The sequence below is a fragment of the Nycticebus coucang genome, chromosome 16 (genome assembly GCF_027406575.1).
Source record: "Nycticebus coucang isolate mNycCou1 chromosome 16, mNycCou1.pri, whole genome shotgun sequence".
In the NCBI taxonomy this organism is placed as follows: domain Eukaryota; kingdom Metazoa; phylum Chordata; class Mammalia; order Primates; family Lorisidae; genus Nycticebus; species Nycticebus coucang.
In genome coordinates this window covers 90,673,825-90,697,313 of record NC_069795.1, presented here as the reverse complement: position 1 = coordinate 90,697,313, position 23,489 = coordinate 90,673,825, and the positions used below count along the sequence as shown (strand labels likewise).

At 43.3% G+C, this 23,489-nt stretch overlaps 1 protein-coding gene across 3 annotated transcripts in view; it reads right to left on the bottom strand.

The window, feature by feature from the left end:
* Nucleotides 1-306: 306 nt before the first annotated feature.
* KLHL6 (kelch like family member 6) overlaps nucleotides 307-23,489 on the bottom strand; it is a 75,942-nt gene continuing 52,759 nt past the window's right edge. For 2 of the 3 annotated variants that reach the window (XM_053565486.1, XM_053565488.1), the window contains exons 3-7: nucleotides 13,477-13,926; nucleotides 7,105-7,342; nucleotides 2,645-2,847; nucleotides 877-1,090; nucleotides 307-611 (exon numbers count right to left, since the gene is read on the bottom strand). In XM_053565486.1, coding sequence (XP_053421461.1) covers nucleotides 310-611; nucleotides 877-1,090; nucleotides 2,645-2,847; nucleotides 7,105-7,342; nucleotides 13,477-13,926 — 1,407 coding nt within the window. In that variant the 3' untranslated portion in view covers nucleotides 307-309. The remainder of the gene's footprint in view (nucleotides 612-876; nucleotides 1,091-2,644; nucleotides 2,848-7,104; nucleotides 7,343-13,476; nucleotides 13,927-23,489) is intronic. The other variant, XM_053565487.1, reaches the window with a different exon arrangement.

Sequence of the window (23,489 nt, the reverse complement as noted above, 5' to 3'; positions counted from 1 at the left end):
CGCCTCAGTACACATCCAGTCACCAGGTCTTCATGAGGATTAAATGAATTGAAGTACAGTAGCGCCTGACATTGAACCTGGCTAGGGCAGGTGTGTCCTAATTGCTAAATATTACTCTTCTTCCCACCTTCCTTCCTGAGGTAGGTCACACAGACTTTCCTGGATGGTCTCAAGTGTCCCAAAGCTGTGACTTCCAGGGTGCCCACAAGGTGAGCTGAGCCTGCTGCCTGAAGCGGGGAGGACAGGGTGAGAGGTGAGGACAGCGCGCTCAGTGTCTCCCTGGTGGGCCTCCACGTGCCCCTCCCACCGTCAGACAGACACGGCTCCCGGCACAATCCTCCGGATGTGAGTGTAGGACTTCCTGATGGTGACGCTGCCGTGGTGTGACACCCCCCTGGGCAGGACACACTCCTCCGTCAGCTTCTGGGCCTCGGGGTCCCAGCACAGCACGGTGGCGATGACCTCGTTCTTCTCGTCCCGCCCGCCGGTGATGTACAGCTTGTTGTTGCAGGGCGCGATGCCGCAGCTGGCCCGCTCGTGGCTGAGCTGCGTCACCAGGCACCAGCTGTCTTCCAGGGGGCTGTAGGCGTACAGCGCTCGCATGGCCCCGCCTGAAGGGAAAGAGGAAGCACCGTGGGCATCCCACCATTTTTCTGGTTTCTTGCCCGTTAACCACTAAAATTCTACTTCTGGTTGGGTCAAGTCTATCATCTTGCCAAGAGAAAGGGTAGATTGATGGCTCCCCAGAAAGCAGAGTGGATCCCTGCGGGCGGGAAGTTGCCAGTGCTGGAGCAGCTTTGCAACACCCTTTAAATTCTGCAGCTGGGTGCTGACCAGGCTCTGAGACACTCAGATAGATAAGAAGCCATCACTCACCAACCACATAGATGCGGTCCCGGAAACTCACTGCATTGATGCACTTAGCCTCTACTGGCATGGCCGACTTTAAATTCCACTTGTTGGTCACAGGGTTGTAACACTGAGTCTTGTCCGTGGCCAGCTTCCCATTGGGCCCTCCCCCAATCACATAGAGCTGCTTCTTATGGCTGGTGGCAGCGAAGGAACTGACATGGACAAGGAGGGGCGAGGCCTGCAGAGGCAGGGGAGACAAGGAGCAGCCGTCAGTCAGGCTGCCCAGGTTGTCGCAGAGGCTCACAGGACCTAGGCCAGAGCCTGGGACACAGACCTGTGTGTCCTTAAAGCAGTCTTTGCTTAAAGTCAGAAGCCCCATCTGACTCTCCTTACGATGCAGACGGAATCAAAGCACAAATTTCCCACCCTGTGTCCAGGCTCCAGCAGGCTGTGTGTTGGGATATTCCAGCCTCTCTTGGCAGGAAGAATATAAAGTAAGTGTTCATATGGACAAAGCCAGCCAATGTTGAAGGAAACAAATTTTTCAAATGTGCAAGTTCCTTTTTCATTTTTATTTACAAGCTCATTCATTGAAAAGATGTTTACTGAGGGCCCACTGTCTACCGGCATTAATTGTCCTTGATGCTTATATCCAGGAAGAAAAGCTGGTGTAAGGGTTTAAGGTGGCCCCAAGTAAAAATTCTGTTCCATGTTGGGACAACATTACAAATTCTGAGCTTAAGCCAGACTTGTTCTCTACCCTGTCACCTCTAGGACACTGTAGGGAACTTCTAGGAGGCTCTTGCCTGACTACGTGGTTGCACCCCACAGGTCATGGAGTAACTCTGTGATGGGACTCCATTCCCTCCACATGATCTGCGATCTGGGGCACATCCCCCATAGAGGTTAAGGGCTCCCTGTATAGCTCTTTTCAGGTTGACAGGTCTTGGTTGGGTGTCGTATTGACCTGCTACTTTTGCTTACATCTACAATGAACATATTTTATACTCTGCAAAGCTGGAACATGCTCTAACGTAAGATCTGGTTAGAAGAAAGAAAATTTGAAATTGGGCATAAGCTAGAAATACAAGAGGCTGCTTTTCTTTTCCTAGGTCACCTTGCTTAGCTTTTGCCTGCAGCCATGTAAATGGTTCATCGTTAATGGGAAAATAAATAAAGGCTGACTTTTACATCTGATCAAATGACTCTAGGTTCTCAAACAGTGTAGTAAAGGGACCCCCATTTATGTATCTGGAATAGGAGAGGAAGTGTCTTAGGAGACAAGACTCTGGGCCAAGACATGTAAACCAAGAGATCTACCAACTAAGGGCAGGGTGAGCCTCCCCTCCACATCTGGGGTTCTGGCCAGGATAGGACAGGTGTCCATATAGAGCTTTGCAAGTTGGAAAGAGGTTGTTCCTGTGACTTGATCAACAATGCTCAAGGGATGACTTTCAGGAAGAGGGAAGCTCAGAGTCACCAAAAGTGTTCTCCACAGGAGCAGAGCTATCAGAAAGCAGGCTGCCACTGTGGTGTGCACCTCTTTTTAATGCTTTGAAGTAATATACAGAAAAGTTTCTCATAGGAATACCTAGACCCTCTGAAAGTTGACCACCCAAGGGACTGTAATAAATTGGTCAACATATGGAGAAGGTCAACATAAGGAACCAGGCCTACTGTACTGATACGTACATGTGGTGCATGTCTGGTCTATGAAAATTAAGTCATCTTAAGGAGGTGGTCAATGTAGGAAAGTGGCCAACCATGGAGGTTCTACTGTAATCTCCTGTACCTCTGACCAGCAGTTGTGGAAGGGGTCATAGGTCTCCACGTTGTTGATCCTTTGTAAGCCATCAAAACCTCCAATCACATAGACCTTGCCACCCAATACCACCATCTTATGCCTCCAGCGGCCTATGTTTAAATACTCAATCTGAATCCATTTATTGATTGAAGAATTATATTTCCAAACATCATGCTGTGTTTCTTTGCCACCTACAAGAGATAAAAACCATACAATGTGTCAGAAATATAGTTTCTCCCATAATTTCTCACACGCCCAAAGCCCCCAGGCAAGCCCCACCCTAAGGGGAGACAAAAGAAATCCTTCAGGGGTGTGTGGTCTGGGAGTGGAGGAACAAAGGAAACACAGGGAGGAGGGAGAGACATGTGAGGCTGTGGTGAATGCCGTCTTGTGGCCCCTCAGTGTGGCTGGAGTGCAGAGACTTAGCTACTTGCTATCTGAGTGGCCCCCAAGACAGCCTCTCAGAAACTCAGTTTCCTCACTTCATTACCCATCCAGTCACCAGGTCCTTGTGATGGTTAAATGAATTGATACACAGTAGCACATGGCATTGAACCTGGCACAGGGCAGGTGTGTCCTCATTGCTAAATATTACTCTTCTTCCCACCCCTCCTGAGGTAGGTCACACAGACTTTCCTGGCTGGTCTCAAGCGTCCCAAAGTTGTGACTGCCACCCAAGGGACTGGCTGGCAGGACCCAAATCAGTCTCTGGGGTGGGAGCCAGAAGGATCTTGAACTCAAGGTTTGTGCGCACAAGAAGCAGGAAGTAAGGCCAAGCAGGGAGAGTGGGGCCTCATCTGGCAGGCAAATTATTATAGAAGGCAGCTTACATTCTGTTTGCTTAGCTATTTAAACAAAACAGCCAAGTTACAAACCTGGAAAAATCAGCCTGAGCTCTTACAACATTCTCTTGGTTCTTATCTCTGATCTCTATAAACACACAAGTAGGACTTGCCCTGTTTTTAAATTAATTATTATTGTAAAAGTATGAGATGGTTATAGTAGATCATTTGAGAGTGAACTGGTAAATATCTTTTTTCAAGACAACTCTCTTAATAAATAGAAAATACATAATTCAGCAGTTAGGGAGAGAGGCAAAGACAGGAGAACTGGCCTTTTTCCCAATTTCAACAGCATTGTTTCCATGTTCCCATCATCACAGAGCACCACCAACTATTTCAAGGAAAAGCTATCTTTTGCAGACTTAGAAACATATAGCAGTGGAGCCATGAACATTGCTGAGCACATTCTGTGTCGGGGATGTTTCTCCAGGGTGAAACCCCAGCAGTGGGATTTCCACATCAAAGGCACATGTACCCTGAGTTTTTATAGCTGTTCTGGTTAACCTTTCCTCATCCCTCACTCACAGCAGGTATCAGGTGGGTGTTTTGTTTTTGTTTTGTTTTATTTTCCCTTCCTCCCCCCACCCCCAGACTGATGGAGAACAAGGGAAATTGAGCTTCTGTGAATTTTTTGTTCAAATAGTTTGAGTTCAAATCTTTTGAGTTGTGTACCTTAGAGGTCTCTATTTATTCGAATCACTGTGATATTGACTCCATTTAGGCAGTGTCAAAAAATAGAAAATAACTATAAATTTTCCAGGAAATGCATGCAATCTTTATTTAAAAATATGCTCTATGGGGCGGCACCTGTGGCTTAAAGGAGTAGGGCACCAGCCCCATATACCAAAGGTGGTGGGTTCAAACCCAGCCCCAGTCAAAAACTGCAATATATATATATATTATATATATATACACTCTATGATTTTATATATATATATATATATACACTCTATGATTTTATTTTAGGATTTTTATTTTAGGGTTCACTGGGAAATCATTTTGTATACATGGATGGGAAGTAACAGGATTGCAAAGATGTCAACCCTCCCACATTAATCTACACAGTCAGTGCCTTCAGGACTTTTTTTAGGGAACTTGACAAGATAACTCTAAATTTTACTAGGAAGAGTAAATTTGGAAAAATCTCTAAGAAAATTTAGAAAAAGAAGAATGAATAAGGAGGCTTGTCTTATCAAATATTAAAATATACTGAAAAGCAATTATAATTAAAGCAGTGTGATACTAGCTTAAGACTAGACAAATGGATCAATCAAAAACAAGAGGACAAAAAAAGACTAAAATATAGAGATCATTAAATAAATGTTATTAGAACAATTGGCTTTTCCTTTGGAGGAAAATTATGTTATGTGCCTATTTCTCATTACCTTTAACATAAAATTCAAATGTAATTGCTATAGAAGTAACAGGAGAATATACAAGAGACAACATTAATGATCCTGGGGTAGGGAGAAACATGACATGAAACTCAGACTCATGTAGGAAAGAAAATCACTGTATACATATAAATCAAAGTTAAAAGACAACCACAGCCTAGGAGAAAATGTTTGCAACATAAATAGTAAAGGCTATATTTAGAGATTTAAAAAACTGGTAAGAAAAAGAAAAGCCACTGATAGAAAAACAGTCAAAAAGTACAAACAGATAATTTTTTAAAAATAAATACAGTTACTTAATAAATATGTACAAATATGGTCAATCTCACTAATAATCTAGGAGTGTAAATTTAAACTTTTTTCTAGGAAAATTTTCAAATAGCAGTAGCACAAGTATTAAACATATATGTATATAAGAATGTCTACTACAGTATTTTTTAAAGGAGATTAAAAAAAAAAGAAAGCCCAAGAAAATCATGTTTCATCCATTCAATAGACTTCACTACAGCTGGTAAAAATAACAACAACAGTGATAATATGACATCATTAAGTTCTCAGCACGTGCTTGGCATGATGTTGTGTTTTGCACGTAGCCTATCACTTATACATGCATTCATTAGCTTCCATTGATTCAGATATGTACAATAATCATGCTTTCATGTACTTCTTGTATCATTGAAAAAGGAAACACAAATTTAAGAGAAGAGAAGGACAAGTTGTAGAGTAACGTGTGAAGAGTATGTGGCAAAGACTGATTACCAAACTTGCTTTTCCCTCCTGGGTACACAGCTAAACTACACTTGCCAGCCTACCCGCACCTGTAGGGGACGAAGAGAGGTAAAGGAGGTCATGTGGCTAGTTTTTGCCAGTGGAACATGAGCACAATTGATGACGCTTTCAGCCAATGCTTTCATAAGCAGGTGTGCCTTTATCAACTCAGTTTCTCTTCGCTAAACAAAGGCCACATGTGTAAAATGGCAGCATCACAGGATGGCAGGAGCTTAGGACCCCGAATGCCCTAGCAGAGCAGATCCATCTCCCACCCACCACCCTTGCATACTACTGTGTAAATTCACTGAGACCTAGTATGGGTTATAGCAGCTAACATTACTTACCCTATGACAATATAAAATAATTTCTGTGAAAAATTGAAATGTAGTACAGAGAAACTGGCATATTTAACTTTATATGCCCTGCATTCTTTGAATCTTCTACAACAATAAAAAAGTTTCTACAAGATAAAAGAAAGTCATAACCTAATCAATGGCATGACTATATCCAAAGAAGAACTGACTTGCCTTTGATTTTGGAGAAAAGCAGTTCTGGAAAGCAGAACTTAAGAGTTCTAACCAAGCTTAGACCAGAGAAACTTAATCTTGCTTGGCTCCCCCAGAGGGTCCCTAAAAGAGGCAGGTGGCTTTTGATGTGATGGAGAGAGCATGGGAATTGGACTGAGAACCTGGGTTGAAGTCGTGCCTGACACTTACCAGTGTGTGACCTTAAGAAGTCCTACAACTTCTCTGAGCCTCCGTTTTCTCCTATCTTAAAAATAGCTACTTTACAAAGTTTATGTGAGAGTCAAACCATGAAATGTTTTTAAAGCATAAATTCATCTGCCACACACTAAAGATGGTGGAGACTATGTCTTTCAATATCTATTTATGGAGCATTTACTCTGAGGTCAGGCTCAGTGCTGGGTACTGGGAATATAGTATTGATTATCCTTGAACTTGAGGTGGTCTAATGAAAAACACAGGCATAAAGTCATGGTAAATAATTAAGTAGACAATTTAGCAGAAAAAGTATTAAGTACTGCTGAAATGTGTTCAAGTATGACCTAATAAAGTGAACAGGGGGTCAGGTTTGGAGAAAGAGTGATGCTTTTATTCATTACTGTATTCCTAGTCCCTGGCTCTGTGCCCTGTCCCTATAGCAGACAGAATAAACACTGGTGTCACTTTCCTTCTTCCTTTTCATGAAGGACTGGACTTGCCTGCCTGCCTCCTGAGAATTTATGCTGCTCACAGTTTAGTATTTATTAAGTCACAAGGTGCTCTCCAGGATAAGGTCCCTTGAGCTCCTGGTTCCATATTCTGACCCGGTCAGAGCCAATTCACAGTAATTCTTCTAAAGGACAGTTGTCTGGCTCTCACTCTGGAGCCCAAGTTGTGCTATGGAGGCCTTGCTTTGGCTTCACGTGGCTCCTGCTTACCTGAGATGTATACCTCATTTTTTAATGTCACGCATGCGAACTCCACCCACTTCTTATTCTCACTCTCCAGCTCATGCTCTGTCAGTGGGAGCTTGGCCACCTCCAGGCGACTGCGCCTCAGGGGGTCCAGGCAGGTCACCTCTGCCACAAACCGTTCATCCTTCGTGCAGCCGCCAATGATCATGAACACCTCAGACTGGAATTCGTGCATCCTGGGTTTGGTGCGCTCTGAAATGATCTGGAAACCAACAGGGGTACATAAAGGCAGGGTAACACAGTGGTTCGGAGCTCAGACTATGAAGTCATACAGAGCTTCCACTGTATGACCACATGACTTCACCTCCTTGAGTCTCAGTTTCATCATGTGTATAATGAGGTTTTAGTGCTCACTACCTGCAGGTTTGTTGTGAGGATTAAATGGGATTATACAGGTAGTGTGCTTAGCCCAGGGCCTGGCACATAATAGGCACTCAATAAATGTTCCTCTTTTTGTTGCTATTTTAAAAAGTGAGGATTTATTTACCATCAAATATGCCTCTCCCATCCTGCCTGATCTGAAACCTTAAATTCTGGAATTTCATTTCTGGCTATTTCCTATTTCCCCTTGGTTTCAAATTCTTGATGATACTTCAGATTTTCTTAACACCAACCTTCTGGAAGAGAAGTTCCAGACAACGACCATGTAAGAGCATCCAGAGACTTAGGGAAAAAGGAACCAGAAGAAATCAGGGTATGATAAGAGAGATTGGGGTGCTGGTCCCAACATCAAGTATAGGACCCTTCAAAGCTTTGAACAAGTAAAGAATTCCTCACCAAGAGTAGAGATTTGAAAGTCAAATCCACCAGGGTTCATCACCTGTGGCCATATGGTCTTAGAGAAGTGGCAAGACCTCTGTAAAATCCTTGTAATCATTTCCATACTATCAGACTCATGAGGTTATGAGGAAGAGGGATGAGAGCAGCTGGCACCGAGGTAGCCCTCGACATTGTCCTGACTGTGGGAGCAGTTGTGGACGCCATATTGACGGTGGTAGAAAGGGAAGGGCTGCCCTCCTCTAGGTTCCACCAATCCCTAGGCTCCATGGGGAAGGGAGGGAGGTTCAGAGGCAGGACCCAGGGATGGTAGCTGGAGAGAAAGTTGCAGAGTGGCAAAGTTTGTCTCTGGTGCCAACTCATTTCTCAGATCCTGTCCTGCCAGGTTGGCACCCTCACAGTGCCTCCAAGTTCCTTGGACCATCCTTCCCACCCTCCCCCAGCAACCTGTCTGCTGTAAGTGCCCTAACGCTTTGACTTGCCACACAGTTTGACAACAAACCAGTGAGTGAATTTGGAAGTGCGTTATTCAACCCCATTTAAACTTTGAGATTAGTGCAGCCCCAGCCAACAGCTGTAGGCAACCTTATTACAGACCCTGAGCCAGAAGAACCCAGCTAAACCACTCCTAGATTCCTAACACTCAGACCCTATGAGATAATAAATGTTTGTTTTTTTGAACTGTTAATTTGGGGATGGTGTGTTACACAGCAATTGATAACTAATATGATCATGTGCATGTGGCTGGCACCCTAACCACATGTATTGGCTGATGGGACTGGCTGGCATATTGAGGCTTGTCTTGTAACTCAGCACCACAAAACTGCCAAGTGGTGGCATCATTACCAAATTTCGAGCCCAGCTGCATTTGATAAAATAGTAACCTGAAGGTAATGACAAATGCCAATCTAAAATCTGAGCTGTGCAAGTTTGGCGTAGATATACGGAAGTGTTTGCTAATGAATTACATGCAACAATCAGGCCTAAGCAGTTTCTTTTCAGATAGTTAAAAGTAGATCAGGCAATTGAAACTTACTGAACATTCATTGTCCCCAGAGCCTATATAGGGGACCAAACAGAAGTGACCATATTGCTTCAACAGAGTTGGAGCCTCTGCTCCCACTCTCCCCACACCACATGCATCAGAGCAAACTTTGATAAAGACTAAGTTGGTCCCTGGAAACTTAGGAAGCAGTGAAATGATGGAGTAACTTTTCTCTGCCCCCAAAGACTTCTTCCAATGAAGGTTACAGCTACCACTTCTAATTGAATGTAGATTGGCATTTGCTTTGAGGGTTCTAAAATTTCCTACTGTCACCACCAGCTTAGAGGTTGGAGAAGCTTTTTAAAAAGGGAGGGATGATGATAGCACAAAAAGCGTTACATTTGGGAAAATGGAGGTTAAACAGGGGACAATGTTCACAGAGGAGCCTCCAGGCTCCCACTACTGTCACCAGTACTAAACTCAAGATCAGGTGCATCTTACAAGGGTATATGTGAAACTTAGTAAATGTAGAATGTAAATGTGTTAACACAATAACTAAGAAAATGCCAAGAAGGCTATGTTAACGTTGTGATGAAATTGTGTCAAAGGTCTATAAAACCAGTGTATGGTGCCCCATGATCATATTAATGTACACAGCTATGATTTAATAATAAAAAAAATAAACTCAAGATTGTTCTAGCAAAGAGCAGACTGGAGTTTCAGGGAGTCAGGTAGCAATGAGACCCCAATGAGACCCCAATTTCAGAGATCATGGTGGTTGGTTAGTTCAGTTGCCCAGACCGTAAAATGAAAATAAGAAAGTGCCTTGAGCAAGATTTAGGAAAATAAGGCTTCAAAAACCTAAGACCGGCTTGGCACCTATACCTCAGTGGTTAGGGTGCCAGCCACATGCACCGGGGCTGGTGGGTTCAAACCCAGCCTGGGATTGCTAAACAATGACAACAATAACAACAACAACAACAACAACAAAAAAGCCAAGCGTTGTGGCAGGTGCCTGTAGTCCCAGCTAGTTGGGAGGCTGAGGCAAGAGAATTGCTTAAGCCCAAGAGTTTGAGGTTGCTGTGAGCTGTGACACCACAGCACGCTACCAAGGGTGACATAGTGAGACTCTGTCTCGAAAAAAAAAACCAAGGACACAAGCAAAAAGAGAGATTTTAGCCCAAGATAAAGAAAATGCTTGATTGTCAGGGATAGAACAACCTTAAAAGAACTTAGTGAGTTTAGAAAAACCTCCTATTTGTGGGCACCTATCATGTTCCAGACACAGTACTAGGCACATGACTTTGGTTGTCTTATTTAATTCTCAAAACAGTTCTACCATTGGCAGGTACTATTATCCCCATGTTATAGGTCAGCACTGAGCCTTGGAGTAGCTAAGTAACTTGCCAAGGTTCCATAACCTTTGCAAACAAGAATGAAACCCAGATCTGCCAGGCTCCAAACCCAGGTTCTCACCAGATTTTCCAGAATTTTCCAGATAACAGAATTCTCTCTCCTCCTACAGCCAAGGTTTTATATTGTCCAATCCCACCCTGGCACCTTACAAATACGACAATCCAATGAAGACTTTTATAGCAGCAATTTTGCAGAAGACAACCTAGGGACATTTTATAGTATAGGAAAGCATTGAGGGAAGCAGAAAGAAAAATAGTTGAAATGTTAGACATATAGTTGATCAAGACTCTGTACTTTATAGGCTGAACTGAGAGCAGTTACAGAGACTGAGACCTGTTTGAAATTGTATGCAGGGTCTGAAACCCAGTGCTGAGCTATCTGTCAGGCATCCACATATCCAGTTTGGGATAGGATTCATGTGGTTTCCTAGCCTTCCCTATCAATCTACTCATCATCCTTCATTTGCTAATGTCCCATCTTCTCAGACAGACCAAAAGCTTAGTAAAGCAGAGACTGCTTTTGTAGAAACTGGTGCCATATCTGGAATATAGTTGGTCTTCAAGATTTATTTGCAAAAAATAAAAGTATAGCATATTTAAACATATGAGATTCTATTGAAATAATTTTTAGGAAATTGATGGCACTAAAGCTCATATTAGAAAGAAAGGACTCAAATCTATGAGCTCAATTTACACCTTAAGGAATAATAATAAGAAGAGGATATTTAACCCAAAGTAAGCAGAAGAATGAAAATAATTAAGATAAGAGTGCAAATAAATGAAATAGAAAACGGAAAAACAATAGAGAAAATCAAATGAAATGAGAAGCTAGTTATAAAATTAAGAAACCTCTAACCAGACTGACCAGGAAGAAAAGGGAGACACAAATTACCAATATCTGGAAGGAGAGATGTAACATCACTACAGATTCTGCAGTCATTAAAAGGACAATAGGGGGGGCTGCACCTGTGACTCAGAGGGTAGGGCGCCGGCCCCATATACCGAGGGTGGTAGGTTCGAACCCAGCCCCAGCCAAACTGCAACAAAAAAAATAGCTGGGCGTTGTGGGGGGCACCTGTAGTACCAGCTACACAGGAGGCTGAGGCAAGAGAATCACCTAAGCCCAACAGCTGAAGGTTGTGTGAGCTGTGATGCCATGGCCCTCTACCGAGGGTGACAAAGTGAGACTCTGTCTCCAAAAAAAAAAAGGACAGTAAGGGAATACTGTGAACAACTTCATGCCAATAAATTCAGCAACTTATATGAAAGACACAAAACTTCCTAAATTCATTCTAGAAGAAATAGATAACCTGAACAGTCATGTATCTATTAAAGAAATGCAAGTTGTAGTTAAAAACCTTCTTACAAAGAAAACACCACTCCCTTAGGAAATTCTACCAAACATTTAAGGATATGTTTGTGGAATCAATGAATGAACAGTGGATGTAAAGATAACAAACCTCATCTGGCTTGGCACCTGTAGCTCAGAGGCTAGGGCACCAGCCACATATACCGGAGCTGGTGGGTTTGAATCCAGCCTGGGCCTGCCAAACAACAATGACAACTATAACCAAAAAATAGCCGGGTGTTGTGGTGGGCACCTGTAGTCCCAGCTACTCAGGAGGCTGAGGCAAAAGAATCGCCTAAGCCCAGGAGTTAGAGGTTGCTGTGAGCTGTGATGCCATAGCACTCTACCCAGGGCGACATAGAAAGACTCTGTCTTTTTTTTTTTTTTTTTGGCCGGGGCTGGGTCTGAACCCGCCACCTCCGGCATATGGGACCGGCGCCCCACTCCTTGAGCCACAGGCGCCGCCCCGAAAGACTCTGTCTTAAAAAAGAAATAAAAAGACAGATAATGTTTCTACCAATGGCCTAATGAAGAGGGCTCAATAACTAATCCCACAATCACTTTATAGTGCGTTTATATGCGTGAGTATTCATGTGCACAAACTATTAATAAAATGTCCCTGTATCATTACTTCTTGATGGTTTATTCCCCTCCACTAAGAACTTAAAAAGTTCTGAATAAAAAGAAAATTTCAGGGACTATTACAGAGAACCAGGTAGATCCAGATGATATTTGTATTCACCATCTTGGTGCCCATTTAATCGTTCAACAAACGTTTACCAATCACTCATTCACTATAAGTTGGGGACTCTCTCTTAAGATGAGAGAGAGTCCAATAAGACTCTGATGAAAAGTCCAGTAAGATGTATTTCATGATATCCACAAGCTCCCAGTCTAGAGATGTTTAGAGGTGATAAATTCAATGGTTACCACATAACATCTGGTGCTGTGATAGAGCAGTGTACCACGTGCTGTATGAACCTAGAGCACACTTGAACTCAGTTTTCAAGTAGATGCTAGCTAGATAAAGAAGAGGAGAGCAGTTGAATGACACCCACATTGGCCTGCAGCCTGAAAAGGCCCATCCACTTTGGGGAACTACAAGCAGTGTGTTCGGATCACCGCAGGAGGAGGTTGGAGATGACACTAGAGAAGTGGGAGGAGGTGAACCATGAGACACCAGGCTCTGGGGCTGAGCCAGGAAGTGTGGGCTTTATCCCAACAGCGATGAGAGCCAGTGACGAAGGTAAGCCAGGAGGAAGATGACAAGACTTGAGGTTTAGCTCATCCAGCTGCTGAATAAATTGGAGGGAAGCCAGGCTCAGAGACAGGGGGATGAGTTCTAAGGAATTTCTAGAAATTCATGAAAGAGATGGTAAGAGTCTGAAGCAAGGTATCTCAAAGATGCAGGGTTCACTAGAGGGGCTAGGAAACACAGCACCCTGTAGAACAGTGACCAAACAGTGCACATTCCTGTTTATGTGTCCATTCCACACATCCACCTCCCCTCCCTCCATCAACCTCCGGCCCTTACACAGCTGGGAAGAGGAAGGGCATGCCATGCCTGGTGCTGGCTGATTTCCATGTCACTCAATCCTCTCAATAGCTGTCTGAAAATGTAGTATCATTCTCATTTTACAGATTAGGAATCAGGGCTTCTGGAACCTCCTAACTCAAGCTATGGACAGTGTGGCATCTTGCACCTTATCCCCTAAGGACTTGTGAATCAGATACTCACCTGTATCTCTGTGAGTCCCTGGCTTACTCCTTTCTCCACTGGTTAAATATAATACTTTTCACCTCCAACTCACCTCATTGCCAGAAAGGTGGTACATCCTGGCTTCCTGGAGCAGCGGGAAGACCTCTGGGCACTGCCTGATGAGAGGATCTGCTTCAACTGTGTCCACAAAGTACCACGGGTCCAGCAGTGGTAAGCGCACGTTCTCGAGGACATAGGGGAGCAAACAGAGGCGTTCTGACTGCTTATGTCGGACCCAGCTCATCACAGTCTCAAACACCTGAGCCTCCTCAGTCACATAAAGGTCGTCACTCTTCAAGATGTAGTACAGAGTGTCCACAGGAAGTTCAAGGAACTCCTCAGAGTTCAGAATCTGCACAAAATTTTGAATGATGTAACTTTGAACCTGCTTCTTTAGACTGTCCAGAGAGTGTGTGTCTGCCAGCCTCAGTATTCCAACACAGTTTTCTGGGTTCAAGGCTTCGGTGAGGAAGCTGGCACAGGCATCCACCATCCTCAGGAACTAACAAAATAAAAAAGGTGGCAAATGAGGTCAAAAAATGATTAGCCCACAAGGATATTTATTGGTGAGTTGTGTGTAGTAGTAAAAAATTAGAGACAACTTAAATGTCCAGTAATAGAGAACTAGCTAAATAAATAATACATTCACATACTTGACATCTCTATATTTAAAAAAATTATAGAAGGATATTAAATGACATCGGAAATATTCATAATACATTGAGTTTAAAAATCTGCCTACCGAAATCTGATCAAGCCTCCAGATTTAATCACCATCATATAGTAAATATAGGGCAAAGAGAAACGGGTTAAACAACATCATGGGAATACAATCTGCAAAATCCAGACTGTGGGAAACTCTACAGAACAACTGATTCCTTTCTTTAACAAATACATTATGGGGGGCGGGAAAGGGGAGAACAGAAAGGGAGGGGCAACCTAAAGATAAAAAGAGCTTTAAGAGATGACCATTGCCAGGTACGGACCTTATTTTAATCCCTAATTTAAACAAAAAAATTTTCAAAGTTGAAAAAATGTGTACAATGATTAATATTTGGTGATATGAAATAATTATTCATTTTAAGTGTTATCATGGTGTTGTGGTTATATTTAAGAATATTTCTTATCGGGGGGCGGCGCCTGTGGCTCAGTGAGTAGGGCGCTGGCCCCATATGCCGAGGGTGGTGGGTTCAAACCCAGCCCCTGACAAACTGCAACAAAAAAATAGCCGGGCGTTGTGGCGGGCGCCTGTAGTCCCAGCTGCTCGGGAGGCTGAGGCAAGAGAATCACGTAAGCCCAAGAGTTAGAGGTTGCTGTGAGCCGTGTGATACCACGGCACTCTACCCGAGGGCGGTACAGTGAGACTCTGTCTCTACAAAAAAAAAAAAAAAAAAGGAATATTTCTTATCGGGCAGTGCCCATAGCTCAGTTGGCAGGGCGCCGGCCCCAAACACCAAGGGTGGCAGGTTCAAACCCGGCCCAGGCCTGCTAAACAACAATGACAACTGCAACCAAAAAATAGCCAGGTATTGTGGCGGGCACCTATAGACCCAGCTACTTGGGAGGCTGAGGCAAGAGAATCGCTTAAGCTCAAGAGTTTGAGGTTGCTGTGAGCTGTGATATTACAGCACTCTACCCAGTGCAACAACTTGAGACTCTGTCTCAAAAAAAAAAAATGAATATTTCTTATCTTTTAGAGCTATACAATGAAATGTTTGCAGATGACATGAGAAAAATCTCAAAATCATTTATACGTTATGATCCTACTCTTATAAAGAAAAATGTATATAATAGAATATAGAACCATAAAAAATAAAAAGATATAGATCAAAATATTAAGAGTTATCATCTCTGTATATTAGTGTCTTGGAGCACATTATGCTGCAGGCACAAACTATCCCCAAATCTGAGAGGCTTACAATAATAAATGTTTTTACCTCTCACTCATAGCTCTTTCCATGGATCCGGGATGATGGAAAAGCCCTTCCTGAGATATGGGCCTCATGACAGAAGGGGAAAAATAATATTGGAACAACACACAGGTGACTCAAAGCTTCTGCTCAGGGGTAGTCCATGTCATTTCCATCAATACTTAACCAGCCACAGTATTTCATGTGGCAAATTTGTCAACAAGGGAATAATAAATCTCCCATGGAAACAGATGCCATGGATAGGGAATATACTATAAATAATATAAGGTACCACAGTCTTTAATAAAATTCATGAGAATTTTTCCCCATTTTTGTTTATTCTTATATTTTATTTATTTACATGCCCTCTAAAACAAATTATTACTTTTATAATTAAAAAATTAATTTATGAACTTATCAGTTGGCCCCGACATCCCACTTTTAAATTATCATCATCCTCATAAGAATACAGGCCCCTTATGTTTGTTTAGCACTTTGCAGATGGCAAAGCACCATCATATATGGCATATTATACTTAATGCCCATTTTACAGATGAGGCATCTCAAACACATCAGCTCATTCTTATCTGTTGTTCTCTGGAACTTAACTTTGAACAGTCTAACCTCCCTCCGCCCCTCCTTGTCCACTGGGATCCTTAAAGGGTCAAGTTCTCAGTGTTCAGGTTGATTCATTAATGGAAGGGGGAGAAAGGGAGGATAAGGGGACAGAGCCTGGTGGAAAGAGTATGGATGGGACAGATCTGACCAGGGAGAGGTGACAGGAGCTGAGGGAAGAGGGGCTGTGGGGCCTGAATGTTGAGAGCGGGGGCAGCACTGGCCTTAGAGTGAGCCAAGTTGACTTGGGCTTTGGCCTTCACTCCAGAGCATTCTAAGGGGCACACATGCCTGAAATTTTGGATCAATTTCAATTACAAAATACAGCAGAACCTCTGTAAGTTGACCTCTCCAGGGACTGTAACAAACTGGTCAACATAAGGAACTAGGCCTACTTAACCGAAGCATGTATGTGGTGCATGTCCAGTCTATGAAAATTAGGTCAATTTAAGGAGGTGGTCAGTGTATGGTGGTTGTTAACTACAGAGGTTCCACTGTAAGATCTCTTCATGTCACACTACTCCTTCTGGTAGTCTATATAGAAAACATTGCCCGGAGGATAAAGGCAACGTTGAAGGAAACCTGAATTATGCCTCAGACTGTGCTGTCTGCTGGCCCCAACCGCCTGCAGCTCTGCTCCTCACATGAGCAACCATGGAGATGGTTGAGACTGAGAATTCTAACACCTGTTTAGTTGTTTGTGGATTTTCAGTTCAAAGAATAAAAATACACAACCGAGACCAAGCCTGGTCTGAGTTCTGAGAGTCCCATCTGGCCCTACCCACGGAGACATCTATGACAGCTGAAAGGAAACGCACTGAAGTGCTAATGGCCACCAGTGCAAAACGCCACACCTCCCATGCTAGCCTTTGCATGAGTAGAAGATGAGAGGAGAACTAAATAGATATTTCTAGATACATAGATTATTTCTGTGAGATCGCTTTAAAACCGAGTACCCATCGTTGCCTCTGGGAAGGGAAACAGGCAGCCAAGATTAGGGAACTCACTGCTTTCCCCTTTTCTATCCTCTCCCAATTATGTGTAAGAAATATCTATTTAGGCAGCGCCCACAGCTCAGTGGGTAGGGCGCCGGCCACATACACAACAGTTGTACTCTGTTGCTGGCAGGTTCGAACCTAGCCCGGGCCTGCTAAAACAATGACAACAGCAACAACAACAACAAAATAACGAGGCATTGTGGTGGGCACCTGTAGTCCCAGCTACTTGGGAGGCTGAGGCAAGAGAATCGTTTACGACCAAGAGTTTGAGGTTACTGTAAGCTATGATGCCACAGCACTCTACCAAGGGTGACATAGTGAAACTCTGTCTCAAAAAAAAAAAAAAAAATATATATATATATTTAAAATAGATTCAGTTTTTATTTACAGAGAAAATACTAAAAGATAACATATGCTAATTATGGTTATAAAGTCATGACTTTTCGGCAGGCTGAGGCAAGAGAATCGCTTAAGCCCAGGAGTTAGAGGTTGCTGTGAGCTGTGTGAGGCCACGACACTCTACCGAGGGCCATAAAGTGAGACTCTGTCTCTACAAAAAAATAAATAAATAAAGTCATGACTTTGAGGTTTTTGACTTTGCTATATGGATCAAGTTTTCTATACTGAGTATGGATATTTTAAAATGAGGAAAAAATATATAAAATAAAAGAATGCTTTCTTGTGATTTTAAAGTAAACAATGAGAAAATAAAATGGGCAAAATAAAAGAACACCAGCTGTGTCAGACTCTTTATACTAACTACAAGAGTTATTTAATCATCCTAACACTATGAAGTAGATACTTATTATCATTCCTGGATTTTTTCATTCTTATTTATTTATTTATTTTTAAGATAGAGTTTTACTCTGTTGCCCTGGGTAAAGTGATATGGCATCATAGGTCACAGCAACCTTAAACTCTTGGGCTCAAGCAATCTTCTTGCCTCAGCCTCCCATGTAGCTGGGACTACAGGCACCTGCAACAAAGCTTGGCTATTTTTAGAGATGGGGGTCTCACTCTTGCTTAGACTGGTCTGAAACACCTGAGCTCAAGCAGTCCACTCACCTCAGCCTCCCAGAATGCTGGGATTACAGGCGTTGAGCCACCACGCCCAGCCTATCATTGCTGTTCTTTATAGGAGGAAATGATATTCAAAGAAATGATTTCCCCAGAAACTCCTAGCTAATAAGAGATAGCACTAAAATTTGGAACTAGTCTCTGATTCCAAAAATGCATGTTTTTACATTATTTCAAGCTGCATCAGTTCAAATAATGCATGTGGGGGAAAAGGGCTTGACGGATGCCAAATATCATTTGCACATTTCATCAATGGCTCACAGGAGCTAATCTGCTGGACGCAGGAAGAACTAGCCAACAGGATGCCCATTCCTATCCCACATGATGACTATTAATGAGCAAAGACGGGAACTCGGAGGAGAGCCAAGGCAAGTACTGGAGCTCACATGCGTCAGAAACATTGGTCCAAACTTAATCTCTCTCCACTCAGAAACTGTCGGTTCATCCATCCCTCTACCATGTATGTGCCAGACAGTATTGAGCACCTCTTATGTAGGAGGGTCTCACTAGTGCTGGGGGGACAGGGGTGAGCAGAAAGGGACAAATTGCCTGTGTTCATTGGAACCACAGTCTAGTGGGGAGGCAGACACTAACTGAGTAATTACACATGAAGCTTAAAATGACAACGGTGATAATGCTGTATTCCAAATCAAGGGACTCCTACTCCCACCCCTCAGCTGGCCACAGTCTGACTCCCAGCTGTCACCAGGACTCTTTCTGACACTCCCTAGCCCTAAGTGGACCCATCTCCTCACCTTCCCCAGACAGTCCTAAAGCTGCCTTTCTACACTCAGGCCATTCCTCAGCCCATCCTGTCTCTCTCCCTCATCACCATCTGCTAAAATCCCACACTTCTCACCAGGAAATTCTGACTCTAGAGCTTGGCTTTTTAAGGAGGACCCAGGATGGCTCACCCCACTTTCAACAGAGAAGTCCCCCTGTAACGTTGCCTCAGGAAGGAGGAAGACACGAATATCATGGCTGTCTCTTTATCTACCGTAGAGCTGTTTTCTTCACTCCGAGTTATTAAATCTGGGGAAACTACGCAATGCATGAATTGCAGTCTCTGTGAACCGCTCCATTTCATTTGTATGCAAACATTTGTTTTTAAGTGTGGTATTTTTCTGGGAATTTGAGTTTGCAGGGGACATAGTGAGTTGCTCCCTGGTATCCATCCCAGGCAAGAGAGCCAGAGAGAAATAAAGCCAGATCCAACTGTGCTTGAAACCTTCTCCACCTCTGGACCTGTAAAATTCTGGGTCAATAACCATTCAAGACAAAAGGAGAGAAATGGAAAAGGGATTGGAAAAAAAGTAAAAAGATTTTACCTATCTATGAAATTCTTTCTCAAAATCGACTTCTTCCTTGATGTTCCTCCAATTCCCCAACCTGGGATCCATCCTCCCCCCTTTGCTCCACTGGGCAACTCATTTGCCCCTGTGTGAAGCACTCATAACACTTCTACCTTGTACTACAGTCAGTCAAGACAAGCATCTCAAAGGTAGGTCCTAGGTCATACTTGTGATTTTGTTTCTAGCAGCATCTAGCACAACATCTGGCAAGAAAAAGAGAAAGAAGAAAAAGAGGGACAGAGGAAGGAAATATTTATCAAACACCTAGAATGCACCAAGATCTGTGCTACACACTTTTGATATGTCATTTAACAAATTGTTATTTCATTTAACAAATAAATTGTATTTTTTAATGAATATGTTTTATTTAACAAGTAAAAAAAAAAAAGAAAAAGGAAGTTGTTAGTATTACCATTTGTATAGATGAGCACATAGAGAATTAAAGAGCCACATGCATTGCCCAAGGTCACACAGCTAATAGGTGCTGGTAGAGAGGATACTCAGGATCACCCCAGTATCACACTGCCTTGGAGACTTTTTGCATTGTTGAACTAACAGAATGCCAGGAGAATCTGAAGAGGCTTTGTGAGGAAAAGGGCAGGTGGAGGTCTCTAAGTTGTATAAGTTCTCCCCAAATATGGTTCGATAAACACTTTTTGAGCATGAGGGATGTAAGGCAGCATCATAAGATCCCAGGCAAAGCTGGGAAACCGCTGATGTGCAGGGCACTTATAGAAACAAGAAATTGTTTTCTTTTAAATATTTTTTGCTTCTTCATATTCAAGATTATTCGAGATTTCAGGGTAAATTTTCTGTCTCAATCTGGTGACACCTGAGCATGTTTGATAGAGCTAAGAGATGACACATAATGGTAACAGACAGCCAACTTCCTATTTGAGGGGACATGAAGGTTACAGCCAGGCGCCTGACTCTTGAATAGGGAGTCTAAAAATATAATCAAAGAAACCGCTTGAGACATGGCTACAGTTCCCATCGCCTCTCCTCTGCTTCCCCTTTATGTTCTCCCAATTTGGAGTCCTAAGAGGCTTCAAATTGGAGACTTCAAATTTGAAGGCACCTCCCCACATCTCCCTCGAGGTGCCTTCAAATTCACTCCAGAATAACTGAAGTCCTGTTTCTGTCCAAATCAACAATTCCACTGACCACTCTTCCTAAGTGGCCTCAGAGTCACTGAAAAAGGTCTAGAAAGACATTGGTATTCCTACCTTCAGCAACAACAAATCAGTGGGTACAAAGGGCAAATTATAAGATTAATAAAATTTAAATTTATCTCAAAACGTTTCTGGATTCTTTGTAAGATTTTTGTCACTGTTTCTCATCTCAGACAGTGAGTACTGAAAGTAAAGCTCATCTCCTGTGAGGTCTGCATTGGTGTTTAAAAGGGGTCTTCATACTTTAAAACTGTAAATTATCACCAATCCAAATCTTCCATCCTCATCTCTCTTCCCCTATCCCTGGCAAAGCTCCAGCTCCACTCCCATAAAGAGAAGACCCTGCCCCCAGGGTAGACACCCTCTGCTTCCTCCTTTCAGGCCTTGCTCCAGACATGGCTGAGAGGTCTGCTGCTTCCTGGAAGCCACATGGAGCACGCACAGAAGGAAGGAGCTAAGATCTGCAAAGCCCCACTCACGAAAGTGGGCCAGGTGCAGGGAGACTGGGACAGCTGTAGAAGTGGACCCACCTCACGAGTGGAGTCAGACAGAAAGGCCTGGGACAGGGAAAGCTGAGTCAAGATTCAGGCAACAAACAGCTCGAGTTTCCAGAGGAGATAGTGGTGGCCCCAGGAGGCTAGCAGCGCATAAGAGGGACTCTTTATGATGTTGGGGGGCCTAACGCAGCCACACACAAACCCTTTTCTCCTCCTCCCCCTCCTCTCTCCCTAAAACAAAGATGCATAGGATTTGGCTAGCCCCCCTCCCCCCCAGAAGTTCACTAACCTGACAGACAAACTGGGAAATGTGCCCACCTCCACCCCATGGCCCCTTATAAAAGTGGTTTCTAACTGCCCCCAGGTCACCTTTGTACTGCCCAGGCATGTCACCTTCCCCTTTCAACAAACCTGGCCTGAACATCTCTGCAGCCTCGTCTCTGGGCACAACTGTTTACACCTTTCACATGGTTCATACATTCCATGGCTGAGGCTCAGAGACTCAGCCCAGGGACAGGATGAAGGCCAGGGAGGAGCACTGTTGTTAAGATTAAATGGAAGGATTACATCTGGGACTTGGTTGATGCTCACACCGTGTATGTGCGTGGTGTATGGGGGACACAGAAGCATGTGTGTCATACACTTTGACTAAAGTCAAAGTCTGGTGGCAATATGGATTTTGGTCATGACTAAAATCCCATATCCCACTTGCTGTGTTCCACACAATAGGCATCAAACAAACATAGAAGGGATGATGTGGCAGGCATCAGAAGATATTATTGGCTTTTGAGTTTCTCAATAGACTTCCAAAACTTACACTAGAAAAATGGTTTTGAAAGAAACATCAATTAGTGGTAAGTCCAGGCATAAGCCTAGTGCTGAGAAGAGACGGCCCAAGAGTGCAGACAGCAGTGGGGAGAGAAGACCAAAACCTCAAGTCTCTGCTTACAAGCTCTCTCTGCCTGGAATACTTTCCTCCACATCCCTACGGCCACTTGTTGAAATCATACTCATTCTATGGGTCCATTTCAATGCCATCTCCTTCCTGCCTTGAGGTCTGGTTGCTTTGTCTACCACGTTGGAGACTCATTGGGAATCCTTGACTGGGAATCGTTGTCTTAGAGCACTAATTTTCAACTGTTGTGCTGCGAAAAGTTTTAAATATCATTAATTAAATTATTTTCAAAAGAAGTTCAAAGCACAGCAAGTATATTCTTTTTTTTTTTTTTTAATCAACATAATTAAGTGCCACAGAAGTTTAACTATAGGTTCAGAGTGCCATGAGATAAAAAAAAAAAAGCTTGAAAAATTCTGTGTTACAGACTGGGAGGTAGCAGGTCAAGCAGACGGATGGAGTCAACAGTTTGGTTTAGGCCTGGAGGTTTAGGCCTGGATCACAGCTCTGCCCCTTGCTGCGCCACAGCCCTTCATCTGGAAATATGAAACCCACTTTGCAGGCTCATTGTGAGGGCATTACCTGGCCTGTTCGCTCACAGACATGTGGTCAATATCAGACTGGATCATGGAGGGGAAAACATATGATTAATTGCTACACAAATGTGATCTACATTTAAAAGTTTTAATATTCATTTCCCCCCAAAAGCTTCCCACAAAGTACTTTGCACTTATGGAGGCTCAGTGCTTTGTGGTAGTTAAGGAGGAATAAAGTCAAAGTCTGGTGGCAATATGGATTTTGGTCACAACTAAAATCCCATATCCCACTTGCTGTGTTCCACACAATAGGCATCAAACAAGCATAAGAAGGGATGATGTGGCAGGCATCACAAGACATTATTGGCTTTTGAATTTCTCAATAGACTTCCAAAACTTACACTAGAAAAATGGTTTTGAAAGAAACATCAATTAGTGGTAAGAAGCTAGCCCTCTGAGCTGCAAAAGCCAGAATCCTGAAGAGTCTGGGCACAAAGTTTATGCCAAGAATGGATAATAATGTAAGAGTCAGCTTCTCCCACACTGGAGGAGATTAACAGTTGCCAGGCCAGGAAGACAGAGGAGAAAGACAGAGTCCAGCAACAGAGTGAGACGCAGGTGCAGGTCTCTGAAATGATGCCTTACCTCCCATCCTAGGCCAAAACTCCAGAGTCAGGGGATGCTAAAAGCATCTGACAACAAAAGAATTGTGTCTTGATCACTGAGTCGAAATCGGAAAAGCAGCAGCAGTCCAGAATTGCAACAGCGGATGAGAAACTAGATTGTGTTGCTCTGAGACCAAGGGGGCCTATGGCAGTTGCTCCAAGTTCCCTGTGATTCTGGACTGGCACAGAAGAGCAAATGAAAGTGTATTGTGTGTCCCTGAGAGGTGAGAGCATTGGCAAACCTGATGAAGCCTTGCACACAAGACAAAGAGAATACCAAGAGACCTGCAAGGACTAGTGACCAGAACAAGATGGGACTCAGGACTTCAGGTGATGCCAACAGCGAAA